Here is a 17,081-nt window from a genome sequence, read left to right on the forward strand (position 1 = left end):
TCATATATTATCCTATGTTTTAATGATATCCCCTCTTATTCTTCTCAGCTCCAGAGGTCATGGGCTGAGGGTCTTCAGAGAATCAATCTGGTGAACATAGTTTTATGAAAGGGAAACGAGTTTGACAAATATGTTGGAGTTCCTATGTAACAAATAGGGGAGATAAATGAGACCCAGCAGACACAAAGTATTTGCATTTCCAGATTCAATAAGGTTCAACATAAAACAATGTTGTACAGACACTGGATCGGAGGTAATACATTGGCAGGGATAGGCTTTGGTGAATTAGCAGAAAACAATGCATGAATGAGTCATTTTCTGGTTGAGATCCCAGTTGTCATCCATGGGACTGTAGTAACTGTTTCTAATCTACATTCATGATGGAAGAAATAGTTATTGAGTGCAGTGCAGATACATTATGGGAGAGTCTGCAAAGCTTGTCCCTGGGCAGCATGTTGGTGCAGCAGTAGAGGCACCAGACACCCGGGTTTGATCCTGACAGATCGGTGCTGTCTGTACAGAGTTTGCACGTTCTCCCTGTGACCTCGTGGGTTTTCTCTGGGTGCATTGGAGCCCTCCCACATCCCAAAGACGTGCAGGTTTGCAGGTTAAATAGCTTCTGTAAATTGTAAATAGTCCCCAGTGTGTGTAGGATATTGCTGGTGTGTGAGGTGATCGCTGGCCAGCATGGACACTGAATGTCTAAATGATAGTAAAGTGATATATATACCTGTTATGGGAATGAACAAAAGTTGGAAGATGGCTTGTGATGTGGGAATATCTGAAGTTATCCAATTTCAAAAGAAGGATGAAACATTAAGTTATTAAAATGCTGGAGTAACTCAGCAGACAGGCAGCTTTTCTGGAGAGAAGGAATGTGTGACGTTTCGGGTCACAAGGTTGAACATACAAACTCCGCACAGCCAGCACCCGTAGTCAGGATTGAACCTGGGTCAGTGGCGCTGTGAGGCAGCAACTCTACCGCTGCGCCACCGTGCCACCTGCCATGGTTCAGAGATTCCCAGCTATTGGTGGAGACGTTGCATTTCTTCAAGGAAGCTTTGAGCTCACCTTTGAATTTTTTCCCCCTTTTGTTAGCCTGGTAACCTCTTCCTCTTCTGACAGAGTGCTGAATGAAAAGTCTGTTTCAAGAGACTGGTGTCAGGCAATCTAATGATGTGCCCTGCCTGCTGGAGCCAAGTGTGAGCAATTGGAGCCACAGTGCTGGCTCAGCAGCTTTTACGTGCCACAAGTATATTTATCAGTGAAGGTAGGACATCCCTGACTGATTTCTTTGTCTCTGGACATGAATTATTCTAACTCCAGATGATCAAAGGAGAAACTGCAGGAAACCTAACCTTGCCTGAGATAGGGATGGCAGCCTGCAAAAGACATCTGGACGTTAGGACATCCAAAGATCAGGTAACAAGCTTTCACCAGTGGAGCTTATGTTGCTTCACTTAAATCAGTGATGTCAAAAATGTTCAGCATCATTCCTATCCCAAGGAAAACCAGATGAGGGAAAATGTTTGAAGGTTGCCCGTATTTATTGATGTGGAGTAAGAATCCTGAAGGAGGCACATTTTTCACTTAGAGATGCATCTGGATGCACACCTGTGTCCAATACAGCACATACTGATTCACTTTGCAGTCTGCAAACTGTTTGCCAGCAGTGGCAGCAGCGTTAACATTTACAGGAATCTAGATCATCGTGGCAAGAGACTCCATCATAATTTGCAGGTGGATAAACGACACCAAGTCCATCCAAAATGTACCAAAGATGGACACAAAATGCTGTGGTGGTTCAACGGGACAGGCAGCATCTCTGAAGAAGGGTCTCGACCCGAAATGCTCAGATAGTGACCTTTACGAAGTTCACGAGATTGATCCCTGGGATGGCGGGACTGTCACATGAGGAAAGATTGAAAAGACTAGGCTTGTATTCACTGGAGTTTAGAAGGATGAGGGGGAATCTTATAGAAACATAAAAAATTATAAAAGGACTGGACAAGCTAGATGCAGGAAAAATGTTCCCAATGTGGGGCGAGTCCAGAACCAGGGGCCACAGTCTTAGAATAAAGAGGAGGCCATTTAAGACTCAGGTGAGAAAAAACGCTTTCACCCAGAGAGTTGTGAATTTGTGGAATTCCTTGCCACAGAGGGCAGTGGAGGCCAAGTCACTGGATGGATTTAAGAGAGAGTTAGATCGAGCTCTAGGGGCTAGTGAAGTCAAGGGATATGGGGAGAAGGCAGGCACAGGTTATTGATAGGGGACGATCACAATGAATGGCGATGCTGGCTCGAAGGGCCGAATGGCCTCCTTCTGCACCTATTTTCTATTTTCTATGTTTCTATGTTTAATGATTGATAAGTGAATGCAGTATTAACCAAAGTTACAATAACATATCATCAGAAATTTATTTGTAGTACTTGTAGGGCCGAGATGGCCTGTTTCCGTGCTGTAATTGTTATATGGTTATATGGTAATGGTCAAGGCTAACTAGACCATTTACAACCATAGAGTCTCACAGTGTGGAAACAGGCCCTTCGGCCCAACTTGCCCATACCTGCCAACATTTCCCATCGACACTAGTTCCAGCTGCCTACATTTAGCCCAAATCCCTCCAAACCTGTCCAATCCATGTACCTGTCTAAATGTTTCTTAAACATTCCGATAGTACCTGCCTCAACAACCTCCTCTGGCAGATCGTTCCGTACATCCACCACCCTTTTGTAAAAAAGTTCCCATTAAATCTTCCCCCTCTCACCTTCAACCTATGTTGTCTGGTTCTAGATCCTCCTATTCTGGGCCAGAGAAAGAATAGGGAGATCGGTTTCAAAATAGAGAATAAAAAAGCTCCTGGAACCGATCGCTACATATTGAAAGCAGATTGAGAGGAAACACGGTTTCATGTCCCACTGCCGAATGTACAATGGTAGAGTTGAGGTCTATATGTGCAGGGCATGGCTCATCTGAAGAGCTCAGTCCTGTCAATAATCTCTGGTTTCATTCCCTCTGTTTGTAAAATATATGAAGGGGAATGCACAATCTTTTACCTACAGTGGAGGAATCGATAGCCAGAGAACATACGTTAACATGAGAGGGGGGGGGGGGGGGGGATATTTAGTAAAAACCTGAGTGGTCACTTTTTTTACACAAAGGGTGGTGGGTGTATGGAATAAGCTGCCAAAGGAGGTAGTTGAGGCAGGGACTATCATAACATTGAAGAGACCTTTGGACAGGTACATGGATAGGATAGGTGTAGAGGGTTATGGGCCAAGCACAGGCAGGTGTGACTAGTGTAGATGGTGCATGTTGGTCGGTGTGGGCAAGTTGGGCCAATGGGCATGTTTCCACACTGTATTACTCTCTGAGGAATGCTATCAAATAATGTCAGACAGAATAGTTAAGGAAGACCTTGATAAGATATAGGGATATTTACAAATTAGCATGAAACATCTTTTGGCCAATTTCCTGCTGGGGTGTAGAACAACGCCATAGGGTTCTGTGGCTTATGTGCTGTTTACTAGACACATTGCATATTCTGCAGAAATATTGATAAAGAAAGGTCCAAGAACATCTTGTACCAAATTTGGCTTCAAAAGTTGAGTAAAAAATGCAGTTGAATTAAAACTTTCACTATGACATTGATCAGGAAGAATGGGCTTCGGGCAAAACACAGTGTACTTGTGTACTTAGCTGATCCAGCAAGATGAGTTCACACAAGTGGGAGAGAAAACCAGGGTGGACATTTAAGCAACCAGGAGATATTTTGGCCAATTTCCTGGTGAGCTGTGGAACAACTTAGGCTTTAGTTTTAGAGGTAAAGAGATACAGGCCCTTCGGCCCACCGAGTCCGCACTGACCTGCGATCCCTGTACATTAACGCTATCCTACACACACTAGGGACAATTTTTTTTTATACTGATACCAATCCAATTAACCTACCAACCTGTACATCTTTGGAGTGTGGGAGGAAACCGAAGATCTATGAGAAAACCCACGCAGGTCACGGGGAGAACGTACAAACTCCATACAGACAGCACCCATAGTCGGGATTGAACCAGGGTCACTGGCGTTGCAAGCGCTGTAAGGTAGCAACTCTACCGGTGCACCACCTTGCTGTCTATGTGGGTTATGTGCTGTTTACTAGACATGTTGTGTATTCTGCAGAAATCTTAATAAAGAAAGGTCTGAGAACATCTTGCGCCAAATTTGGCTTCCAATATTGATGGCAATATCTGACATGTTCATTTGATCAAATGAGCCCGACAGGACATAAACTAAGTCTGTACGGTAAACCATTTGATCATGAAGCTGAATTCAAGTTGGATCCAGACTTCAGGAAGTAAACTAACCAAATCAAATCATAAGGTAGAAACACGGAATTGCAGATGCTGGTTTTACAAGAAAAGACACAAAATGCTGGAGTAATTCAACAGATCAGGTAGTGTCCCTGGATTGATAACGTTTCGGGTTGGGGGTCCCAACCTGAAACATCACCTGACCGTACTCTCCTGGGATGTTGCCCGACCTGCTGAATTACTCCAGCATTTTGTGTCTTTCCAAATCAGATCATGTCTGACAAACACCTTCTTAAGTTCAGAAATACGCAATCCAAAAGTTAATTCCACCTGTAAGGAGGTTGAGAAAGCTCCAAATACTGATTAGCGTGCTGTGCGTTAAATAGGTTTATTAATATGTGACTGTTGAAAACGTCAAAAGTGTTTAGACAAAAATACATCTCTCATAGCAATGAATTCCACAAGTTCACCACCACTGAGTGAAAGATTTCACCCCACCCCAGCTCTTTCTTGCACAGTAATCCAATACCATGTCGCCTTGTTCTGGCCACGCTCGCTAGGAAGGCACAATTCGCTCGCACACTGATGCATGCTAGACTGAAGTTTCCAAGTTGCAATTAGTTCACCATTCGTTCTTCTCAGCTCTCGTGAAAAAAAAACCTAGTTAAATCTCCCCATAGAAGCATCCCCATCGCCTTAGGGAACCAGACTGATGAAAGTTTACTTCCAATACCACCTGCTACAATTTTGAACAAGAAACTCTGATGTGAGATTTTATCAAAAGCTTTCTGTAAAAACAAGTCCACTGATTCCCCTTTATCAAATCTACTAATCACATCATCAAAAAGACTCACGTAGGGTTGTCAAACATAATATCTCTTTCATAAATCTATATTAACTTTGTCTTATCCTATTGATACTTTCTAAGTGTTATCAATCCTTTATCATAAATTCTAGCATTCTTCCCACTTCACAAGTTCACAAGTTATAGAAGGAGAATTAGGCCATTCGACCCACCGAGTCTACCCCGCCATTCAATCATGGCTGATCTCTGCCTTCAAATCCCATTTTCCTGCCTTCTCCAATAGCCCTTGACACCCGTACTTTTCAATAATTTGTCTATCTCTGCCCTCTGTGCAATGAGAACCACAGATTCACCCCCCTCTGATTAAGAGGTTCCTCCTCACCTCCTTTCTGAAAGAGCGCCCTTTAATTCTGAGGCTGTGACCTCTGGTCCTAGACTCTCCCACCAGTGGAAACATCCTCCACATCCACTCTATGTATGCCTTTCATTATTCTGTAAGTTTCAAGGAGGTCCCCCCTCAACCTTCTGATGATAGGTCAACTGCCCTGCAGCCTCTGATGTTCCCCTTCCCCCCCTGCCCTATTGTTGTGAATAGTGGGGTTAAAGCATGTGGTATTGTGGGATAAAGGCAGACTCAACTGATTCATAGGATAGCGGCAATGTTTATGAAGGAGACATGAAATGAATGAGGTTACATTTGCCACACTACAATCTCAGGATCTATAGGTTGGCACGGGGGCGCAGCGGCAGAGTTGCTGCATAACGGCGCCAGAGACCCGGGTTCAACCCTGACTCAGGGCGCTGTCTGTACGGAGTTTGTACGTTCTCCCTGTGACCGCGTCGATTTTCCCTGTGATCTTCGGATTCCTCCCACATTCCAAAGACGTACAGGTTTGTAGGTTAATTGGCTTTGTTGGGTAGTGTTAATGTGCGGGGATCGCTGGTCGGCGTGGAGACTGCGAGCGGAAGTGCCTGTTTCCACACTGTCTCGAAACTAAACGAAACTAAAGAAAGCTGGGAAATGATAACCAATGCATCCACTATTACAATGGATACCTGCTCTGCCAACCTAAGGGTTACTAGTAACTTGAGGGTTACTGGGCTCTGGGCATCGATCATCTTTTTTCAGTGCTGTTACTTTTTCCATGGCTTTGTTTATATTTGTTTGTAGTTTTTCACCTTCATTAGATTCTTCGTTCCATAACATTTCTGAACGGTTACTCCAGCCCTTTTCCACATTCGCCTTCCTCGTGCTGTTCAAATGTTTCTAAAGTAACCAAGGTTGTTTTTCATTGGGGAAAAGGTCAGGTCATAATATCCTCTCACTGTTATGGCTGCAGTCTCTACAAAGTCCTCCAAATTCACTGGAAGGATAAACAACCCAAGGGGGCCATCACGGTGGCGCAGCAGTAGAGTTGCTGCCTCACAGCGCCAGAGACCTGGGTTCAATCCTGACTACCGGTGTTATTTGTACGAACTTTGCACGTTCTCCCCATGACCACGTGGGTTTTCTCTGGGAGCTCCGGTTTCCTCCCACTCTCTAAAAACGTGCAGGTTTGTAGGTTAATTGGCTTTGGTAAAATTGTAAATTGTCCCTCGCATGTAGGATAGTGTTAGTGTACAGGGCTTCGCTGGTCGGCACGGACTTGATGGACCGAAGGGCATGTTTCCGCGCTGTATCTCTAAAGACTAAAGCACCAGGGAATGCCTGTAGAAACAATGGAAGGACCAGACTACCCCACAAAGTATTCACCCATGCACTCACCCCCATCAATCACCACCTGCCTCAACATTTACCTCTTTAGTCACCACATTGGTCTATGGAGCTGATGCTTTAGGCTTTAGAGATACAGAGTGAGACAATACATGGGTTGAGGAGGAGCCATCTTGGGGAACGGCTGCTAACCATCAGCCGTCCGTTTAATTCACTTTTTTTTTTGTAGTTTTAGTGAGTCCTGTGCTTTGTTTGTGGGAGAGTTAGAATTTTTAATGTGGGGGGAAGGGGGTAACAATATTTCTAGGTCCCTACCTGGTCGTCGGTGAGGCAGCTTTTTCTCCGGGCTGCCCCGGCGACCCGTCCTCGTGGCCTACCAGCGGGCGTGGAGAGCCGTTTCCTGGCGGGGACCGCCCAGCACCTCGGCTTCGGTGGCGGCACAGCGCTGGAGCGCTATCGCGGAGCGGAGCGGGCGATGCCTTGCCTGGGTCGCCGCGCTTGGTCGACGCGCTGGAGCTCCGGTGAGCTGTGACCGCCGAGTTCAACACCTCCGGGCTGCGGGTCTGCGGAGCGGAGCGGGCGGCGCCGACTTTAACATCGGGAGACTGGGAGCTCCAAACCGGCGCGGCCTTGTCGGCTTCGGAAGCCGCGGTCCCCAGTTAGGAAGCGGCCGTTCCAGGTGGCCCAGCCGCTGAAAGGACTCTCCCGACGCTGGGGCAACACCACCCGGCCAGAACGGCCAGGAACATCGGGCCTCCGTAGAGGCAATAGCGGAGGCCTCAATAGGCCTGACTTTGGGAGAACTGGGGATGGGGACTGGACATTGTTCCTTCCCCCACAGTGGTAACCATTGTGGGGGGATGATTTTTGTGTGTAAGTGAATATTTTAGTTTGTGTCCAAGATGGCTGTCGGAAGGGAGAGTGGACGCTGGCCCGGTTTAGCTGCCGCTGCTCTCTCTTCACATTGTGTTTTTAATTTTTTGTTTTTGGAGCGATTTCTGTCTTTAATTTGTGTATTGGTGATGTCCTTATTATTTATTTTACTCCGACTATATGTTTTTTCTCTCTTGTTAATTTCTGTAAGGTGTCCTTGAGACTTTGAAAGGCGCCCGCAAATAAAATTTATTATTATTATTATTATTATTACAGAGTGGAAACAGGCCCTGTCGACCCACCGGGTCCACGCCGACCAGCGATCCCTGTCCACTAACACTATCCTCCAACGCGCCACAATGCTGGGAAGTATATTCTGCACTCTGTATCTTCCCCTTTGCTATCGCACATGAGTTTGGAACTGATTGTATCTATGTTGGCTATGTCTCATAAGGTCATAAGGTCATAAGTGCTAGGAGCAGAAATAGGCCAATCGGCCCATCCAGTCTACTCCACCATTCAATCATGGCTGATCTATCTCTCCCTCCTAACCCCATGTTTAGATAGCATGCAAAACAAAGGTTTTCATTTTACCTCAGCACAATAATAAACCCTAATCTAAACTCCACAATACCATGGTGAAAGCAAGTCATCATTGATTTCAAAAGACTACTTAAGATGATTTAATCCAGCAATTCTAACACCGTCAATAACAATGGTTTTGTAAAGTGTTTCAGGTGCTGAAGTTGCTGTTGGTCATCAATTTGGTGTAACCTTTTTGCAAAGAACAGAGTGCATTGAATTACTCACTGCATGTGTTGACCTATCTGGAATGGCAGTGTAATGACCATCTGGAGTTATAGCCCTGCCTGTTCCCTTCATATGCCGACGTTTCTCACCTCACCACTCATAAGGACCACAATTGATTGGTCTTAATGAGCTGGTCTTACACTTCAGGTTATGGGCTTGGAGGCTCTTCAAAGCTTTCTCCAAAATAGACAAATGACTGGCACAATATCACAGCTGCTAACAGGCCAAAGTAACAGGAGGATAAGTTTTTTGATGCATTGAGAGACGTTGGGAAAACATATCATCTTACCTGGTATCGGTATGGGTTTATTAATGTCATGTGTACCGCTTTATTTTGCCTGCCAGCAAGGCAGATTATACCATACAGGAGTGGTGCAGAAAGAGATCAGGGATCAAAAGCTTTTCACTGTACCTCGGAACATGTGACAATAAACTAAACTGAGGGTACAGTTTTGGTTAGAGTTAAGGCCATAAGATCATGAGGGATAGGAGCAGAATTAGGCTATTCGGCCCATCAAGTCTACTCCACCATTCAATCATGGCTGATCTATCTCTCCCTCCTAATCCCATTCCCCTGCCTTCTCCCCATAACCTCTGACACCGGTTCTAATCAAGCATCTATCTATCTCGGCCTTAAAAATATCAATTGACGGCCTCCACAGCCTTCTGTGGCAAAGAATTCAATAGATTCACTGCCCTTGGCTTAGAAAAATCCTCTACATCTCCTTCCTAAAGGAACAGCCTTTAATTCTGAGGAGATTACCTCTAGTCCTAGACTGTCCCACTATTAGAAACATCCTCTCCACATCCACTCTATCCAAGCCTTTCATAATTCGATAAGCTTCAATGAGGTGCCCCCTCGTCCTTCTAAACTCCAGCGAGAGTACAGGCCCAGTGCCGTCAAAGCTCAACATATGCTCCTCAGATACGGGGCCCAGAATTGCTCACAATAGATCTGGTGCCCAAAATACAGTGTGGAAATAAGCCCTTCAGCCCACCGAGTCTACACCGACCATCGATCACCCATACACCAGTTCTATGCTACCCCAGTTTCGCATCCTACACACTAGGGACAATTTACAGAAGACAATTAACCTACAAACCTGCACGTCTTTGGAGTGTAGGAGGAAACCGAAGCACGCGGAGAAAACCCACGCAGTCACGGGGAGAACGTGCAAACTCCGTACAGACAGCTCCGAGGACATGACCGAACCTAGGTCTCTGGCGGGAACCCTACCGCTGTGATAACCGTGCCATGCTTCAACCACGCCCACCCCAGCTGTTATCAGGCAACTGAACTATCCTCCCAGAACCAGAGAGCAGTCCTGAACTACAATCTATCTCATCGGGTACCCTCGGACTATCTTTGATTGGACTTTACTGCTTTTACCTTGCACTAAACCTTATCCCCTCATCATGTGTCTGTACACTGTGAATAGATCGATTGTAACCCTGTATTGTCTTTCCGCTGACTGGTTAGCACGCAACAAAAGCTGTTCACCGTACCTCGGTACACGTGACAATAAACTAAACGTTTCCTATTGCAATGTGCCAGATGCCAGCTTGGTGTTACCTGTAGAATGTAACCACGGATGTAGTCTTGCATAGTCCACCCCAGTGAGTGCAAGATCTGCAGAACTTCGTCTTGCTTGAGAACACTGAACAGTCGGTCCAGCAGGATTTTGAGACGAATTGGAATGGCCTGGGTCCCATACAGCATTAGACTACTAATGTCAAACACAACATTTGATTGGACTATTTCAACCTGGCTTTGCTGATATAGGTGATTCACTCGTAGTTTATCCAAGGCTGCAGGGGGGCGGGGGGGGGGGGGACAAAACACAAACATTTTATGAAACAACAGAAAACCTAGAAAAAGTCCCTGATTTTGACAAAAAGTGCAACCTTATCTTACAGTAAGATGCAATAAATTGTTTGATCCAGCAAAAATTGCCCTTCTGCTTTTCTCTTGGCAACTGTATCTGTCTGTTAAAGACTTTTGAATTATGTTTGTAGTTGCCAAGTCTACTGAAGAACAAAGCTCACATTAGAACAAACTTTAATGGAAGGATCATCAATCCTTACTCTAGGTGGTGGATCTGAGAGGTTCAATTTTCTTCGTGCTTCTTTCAATTATTCAATCTAAATGGCATTAGCCCTATGCTCACCCTTTTTTGGTTTAGTTTAGTCTAGAGTTACAGCGTGGAAACAGGCTCTTCGGCCCACCGAGTCCGAGCCGACTGGTGGTCACCTTGTACACTAACACTATCCTACCCACTAGATAAAATTTACAATTTCCAAAAGCCACTTACCCTACAAACCTTTGGAGTGTGGGAGGAAACCGGAGCATCTGGAGAAAACCCACACTGTCACAGGATGAACCTAAAAACTCCCTCCAGCCAGCACCCGTAGTCAGGATTGAACCTGGGTTTCTGGCATGGTCAGGCAGCAACTACCGCTGCGCCACCGTGCAGCCCTCTTTCTGGGCTTTTTGAGCTCCTTCCATCAGCATTAGCAGAAGGTCATAAGACCCTCTGCAGATTCTCAGTTCCAACTTCAAAGGACTAAGCCAATTTAGACACCAGAGAATTGCCCTGAAGCCCACCAACATAGGCACCCGTGAACAGACACTGTTTTTAATCAAGTAGGATTGGATTGATGAGAACAAACACAAGATTCATGAGCTAATCAACTGCAAACACGAGGTTTTCCTGGATCAGAAACTCCATCATGTTTCACGGGGAAAAAAACAACTTTACAGGCAAGCAAAAACCAAACTCCAGCAGTAAACCAATGTTTTAGTGCCTACCATAAGCACAGCGCACGAGAGGCTCAGCGACCCGCTGATACCCATGACATGCAAAGGTTCTTACGGGCTGCCAAGGTTATCTAAAGTTGGACACCCTTAGTCCCACCACAGAACAAAGAGTGGAGGTGAACTTATCATGGACAGAGATCTGGGTTCGATTTCGACTACGGGCGCCGTCTATGTGGAGTTTGTACATTCTCCCCCTGACCTGCGTGGGTTGGGTTTTCTCCAGGTTCTCCAGTTTCCTCTCACACTACAAAGACATACAGGTTTGTAGGTTTAAGAAGGAACTTCAGATGCTGGAAAATCGAAGATAGACAAAAATGCTGGAGAAACTTAGCGGGTGAGGCAGCAACTATGGAGCGAAGGAAATAGGCAACGTTTTGGGCCAAACCCCTTCTTCAGGTTTGTAGGTTAATTGACTCTGGTAAAAATTGTAAATTGGCGCTAGTGTGTCGGATAGTGTTAGTGTGCGGGTGATTACTGGTTGGCATGGACTCAGTGGGTCTGTTTCCACGCTGTACCTCCAAACTAAACCAAACGTTGAAGACTTACTCATCTGTGACACTGCCCACAATGTGAGTGCCCCTGATTCTAACTCACAGAAGACTAGCAAAACCTGAGTATTCCAGCCAATGAACAATTGAATATTATTTTAAGTTACTCAAACACACCTTTAAAAATAATGCCAAAGGACAAATCATACAAATGCAATACTTTGTACATTGGCAGGGAATATAAGGCCTTAAAATTACTGTTTCCAGTAAAAGGTTTCTTCTGTTGGAAACGATCCGTAAATGTAGCCTTTCTTTCCAACATGTTGTACACACAGAAAGGAATTAAATGCATGGATCACCTCCAAAATTAGAGAGGTAAAAAGACTACAGGAAATTTGGAGTACTGTAGACAGTTCTGGCCAACCTTAAATAGGAAACATATCTGAAACCCGATATGCTGAGAGAATGGAGCGGCTGGGCTTGTACACTCTGGAGTTTAGAAGGATGAGAGGGTATCTCTTTGAAACGTATAAGATTGTTAAGGGCTTGGACACACTAGAGGCAGGAAACATGTTCCTGATATTGGGGAAGTCCAGAACCAGGGGCCACAGTTTAAGAATAAGGAGTAAGCCATTTAGAACGGAGACGAGGAAACACTTTTTCTCACAGAGAGTGGTGAGTCTGTGGAATTCTCTGCCTCTGGAGGCAGTTTCTCTGGATGCTTTCAAGAGAGAGCTAGACAGGGCTCTTAAAGATAGTGGAGTCAGGGGATATGGGGAGAAGGCAGGAATGGGGTACTGATTGGGGATGATCAGCCATGATCACATTGAATGGCGGTGCTGGCTCAAAGGGCCGAATGGCCCCTACTCCTGCACCTATTGTCTATTGTCTATTGCCTATTAAACGGCAAAGAGTGCAAAAAAAGATTTACAAGGATGTTACTGGGATTGGAGGGTTTGAGTTATAAGGAGAGGATGGATGTGCTGGGACTTTTTCCATGGACTGTAGCGTTGTGGGATGATCTTATAGAGTTTACAAAATCACAAGAGGCATAGATACGGTGAATGAGCACAGTCTTTCCCCCAGGGCAAGGGAGTCTAAAACTTTAAGGGACCAATTTTTTTGCACACACTCTGCATAAACGGAATGAGCTGCCAGAGGAAGTAGTAGAGGCAGGTAGAATTATGACACTTGGACAAATACCTGGATGGGAAAAGTTTGGCGGGATATGGGCCAGATGCAGACAAGTGGCACTAGCATGGTTAGGCTACTCAATTGGCAAGAACGAGTTGGCTAAAGAAATTCCTCCTCACCTCCTTCCTAAAAGAACGCCCTTTAATTCTAAGGCTATGATCTCTAGTCCTAGACTCTCCCACTAGAGGAAACATCCTCTCCACATCCACTCTATCCAGGCCTTTCACTATTCTGTACATTTGAATGTGGTCCCCCCTCATTCTTCTAAACTCCAGCGAGTACAGGCCCTGTGCTGTCAAACGCTCATCATATGCTATTGCATTATAATATTGGTGCTCAGGGTGTTGTGATAAATGCCGTGAGTTGTCAACTGGATAGGAACAATGTTCCACCTTAGTGTGGATCCCATAGATGGGTAAAGGATGTCAGCAGCTCCAGTAATGCTTACCATGTACCACCCATCCATGTTTACAATGGTCACACTGACGCACATTGATCTTCCCTGCTTGAAAGCATTCACAGTTACAGTTGACCAGTGTGCAGCGAATAGCCTGGGAACAGAGAGAGAGAGAGTCATCCACAACATATACTAAGCCTCCGTCCACATTGCAAGGGTGCCACTACTTGTATGTGCAGGAAGGAACCACAGGTGCTGGTTTATACCGAAGATAGACACACAAATGCTGGAGAGACTCAGCGGGTCAGGCAGTATCTTTGGAGAACATGGATAGGTGAGGCTTCGGTTCTGAAGATGGGTTCTGACCGGAAACATTGCCTATTCCTTTTCTCCATTTGTTTTGACTATGTGCAAGGGGATATGGTCCATTTCCAATAAACCTCTATCTAATTAAGAGCAGCACGGTGGAGCAGCGGGTAGAGCTGCTGCCTCACAGCGCCAGAGACCCGGGTTCGATCCTGACCTGGGGTGCTGTCTGTATGGGATAGTGGTGAACAGAGGTGTCAAACTACTGGCCCGCGGGCCCAGCAAGGGTCCAATCCGGCCCGCGGGATTATTTGGGGAAAATAAAGTATATTCACAACAATTTATTATGTTTCTGTACACTGTGCACCGATGATAGACGCAAACATGCTGGAGTGGCTCAGCGGGACAGGCGGCATATGCTCCAGAGGTGAGAATGAACATTTGACAATTAATTAAACCGTTCACTCGATGCGGGCGGTGACGCCTCGAGCGGTCCAGGGGCGCACTCCCGCGGGCGGGGACCACTGTGCATGCGCGCGGCGGCAGGCGGGGACCGCCATTATAGCAGGTTGAGGGTTTTAACCCAGCTTAAGAATTAGTTTGCAAATTTTTTTTAAAAACGGTGTTAGTAAAATTGTTGGTGGTTATTTATGTGCGCGCGCCCAACTGATTCGGCCCGCATGATGTCGCATTTTGCCCAATCCGGCTCGTGATCTAAAATAAGTTTGACACCCCTGGCGTAGAACTAGTGCAAATAGGTGATTGATGGTCAGCATGGGCTCGGTGGACCGAAGGGCCTGTTTCCATGCTGTATCTCTAAACTAACCAACTAAATTAATTGAAAAACTGAACAAAATTAATTGAAAAACTAAACTAAATTAATTGTTCAGAAACCCCAATGGTTTTCTATCTTCCTCACAATGCCCTGTTTCCCACTCTACCTTTAAATTCACCACCACGGTCCTTTTAATCTCAGCAAGTTCACTGAAGAATGTATTATACTTCTATGCATCTTTGTAGAAATGAAATGAAGTGTGTTGGTTTGTTAATAGGAATCAGATCTAATAGTCCTTAAAATCTGTGTGTAAACAGCCACAAGGTGTTAGATTAGCAAGGTTCAATTGTATAAAGACATATCTAAACTCCCATTGCACAGAAACTGGCCAGGATACATTTATGCAGCAAACATTTTGGATGCAGCATTTTCTTTTGATTGTCCAGTGAAGTTTGTACTTTGGCAGAAACACACCACAGTTTTCAGTCCAATTATCTCTCAGCTGCTTGTTGGTAGGATTTAGAGTAAAGGAAACATATGTAACTTTTGACAATACATTTTAGGAAAATGTTTCATCTTCAAAAAAACTTGCCAAAAAAATATTAGAGTAAGCTTAGTATTGGATTTGCAACTTCCTGCGGATTACTTGTAATTATGGAACATGCTTTGACACTTCAATTATTAATCAAAAATGACTCAATCTGCAACTTCCTTTCCAACACCGCCTCATGTTCACTTTCCTGGAATTTCATTTCAAGTTTTAAAACTTCAGAGTTAACCAATGGACTTATGGGCTATTTCTGTGTTATAACTTGTATGTTGAGACCATGCTCAACAAAGTGAACACACTACAAACAGTTTACTCCAGAATTTGTTTGCTCCTATCTTCAACTTGTATTTACTGGAGTTTAGAAGGATGAGGGTGCATCTTATAGAAACATAAAATTATAAAAGGACTGGACAAGCTAGATGCAGGAAAAATGTTCCCAATGTTGGGCGAGTCCAGAACCAGGGGCCAGTTTTAGAATCAAGGGGAGGTCATTTAAGACTGAGGTGAGAAAAAACTTTTTCACCCAGAGAGTTGTGAATTAATGGAATTCCCTGCCACAGGGGGCAGTGGAGGCCAAGTCACTGGATGGATTTAAGAGAGAGTTAGATAGAGCTCTTGGGGCTAGTGGAGTCAAGGGATATGGGGAGAAGACAGGCACGGGTTATTGATAGGGGACGATCAGCCATGATCACAATGAATGGCGGTGCTGGCTCGAAGGGCCGAATGGCCTCGTCCTGCACCTATTTTCTATGTTTCTATGTTATTCCGTGACCTGTGCAGAACTACTATCTACCTCATCAGTAACCCTCAGACTATCCTTGATCGGACTTTGCTGGCTTTGCACTAAATATTATTCCCTTATCATGTATCTATGCACTGTAAATGGCTCGATTGTAATCCTGTATTGCCTTTCTGCTGACTGGTTAGCGCGTGACAAAGCTTTTCACTGCACCTCGGTACACGTGACAATAAACTAAACAGAGTGAACTGTTAAGTGCCTGTCCCACTTGGCCGTCATTTACACAACAGGCCGGTAGTGACTGACGCGCGACTGTCACGCGATGGCCGCATGCGTCAACATGCGCCCGCACAGCTGTCTGGTGCGCGTGACATCATTAAAGATAGACACAAAATGCAGGAGTAACTCAGCGGGACCGGCAGCATCTCTGGAGAGAAGGAATGGATGATTTTTCAGGTCGAAACTGTTCTTCAGTCTGAAGAAGGGTCTCAGCCTGAAACGTCACCCATTTCTTCTCTCCAGAGATGCTGCCAGTCCCGCTGAGTTACTCCTGCATTTTGTGTCTATCTCCAATCATCTTGGCCCCTGCACTAGGAGTAGGAGTGGGGGCGGATCCAGATCCGCAATGGCGTGAGCTCCATGCCGAGCTCGGCGATCGCTTGCCTGCTTCTGCTGCTGTTGGAGGTGAGACGTTGCGCGCGCCAGGATGTCCCACTTGGCCGTCATTTACGCGAGAGGCCGGTGACGCGCGAAGATTTCGTGCAGAACGAAATCCTGGAGCGCTGCGCGATACCGCGTGCAACTCCACACTCCTCCACGCCACTCCATGCGCCCGTCCCGCGCTACCCACACGCTACCAGGTCGCGTAAATGGCGCACAGATGACGGCCAAGTGGGACAGGGCCGTTGAGTCTTACTGTTCCCTGACATTTCAGTATTAGACTGAGTGATGGACTTGACACACAGGGTTTTAAACTAGAAAGCAAAATTAATCCTTTTGGAGTTTTTATTAACCAATGATTGTAATGTGAAATTGTGAATGTGAACTTGTGTGAAGAAGGGTCTCGACCCGAAACATCACCCATTCCTTCTCTCCAGAGATGCTGCCGGTCCCGCTGAGTTACTCCTGCATTTTGTGTCTATCTTCGGTTTAAACATACAGATTGTAAAGTGAAAGTTGCACATCGATTTACCAATTAGCCCTTTTCAGACAAAGGGGCTGATTTTAAGTTTCTCTTCAGCAAAGTGAAGAAAAATTGTGGTTCCGTGGAAACCTGATATGAGGGACAAGCAAAATGGACTCAAATG

General features: G+C 45.4%; 1 protein-coding gene across 2 annotated transcripts in view; it reads right to left on the reverse strand.

The window, feature by feature from the left end:
• The window catches only part of LOC116991683 (zinc finger protein basonuclin-1-like), a 94,941-nt gene that overhangs the window by 19,039 nt on the left and 58,821 nt on the right, over window positions 1-17,081 (reverse strand). For both annotated transcript variants that reach the window (XM_033050508.1, XM_033050509.1), the window contains exons 2-3: window positions 13,456-13,558; window positions 10,081-10,316 (exon numbers count right to left, since the gene is read on the reverse strand). In XM_033050508.1, coding sequence (XP_032906399.1) covers window positions 10,081-10,316; window positions 13,456-13,558 — 339 coding nt within the window. The remainder of the gene's footprint in view (window positions 1-10,080; window positions 10,317-13,455; window positions 13,559-17,081) is intronic.

The sequence above is a fragment of the Amblyraja radiata genome, chromosome 34 (genome assembly GCF_010909765.2).
Source record: "Amblyraja radiata isolate CabotCenter1 chromosome 34, sAmbRad1.1.pri, whole genome shotgun sequence".
Classification (NCBI taxonomy): Eukaryota; Metazoa; Chordata; class Chondrichthyes; order Rajiformes; family Rajidae; genus Amblyraja; species Amblyraja radiata.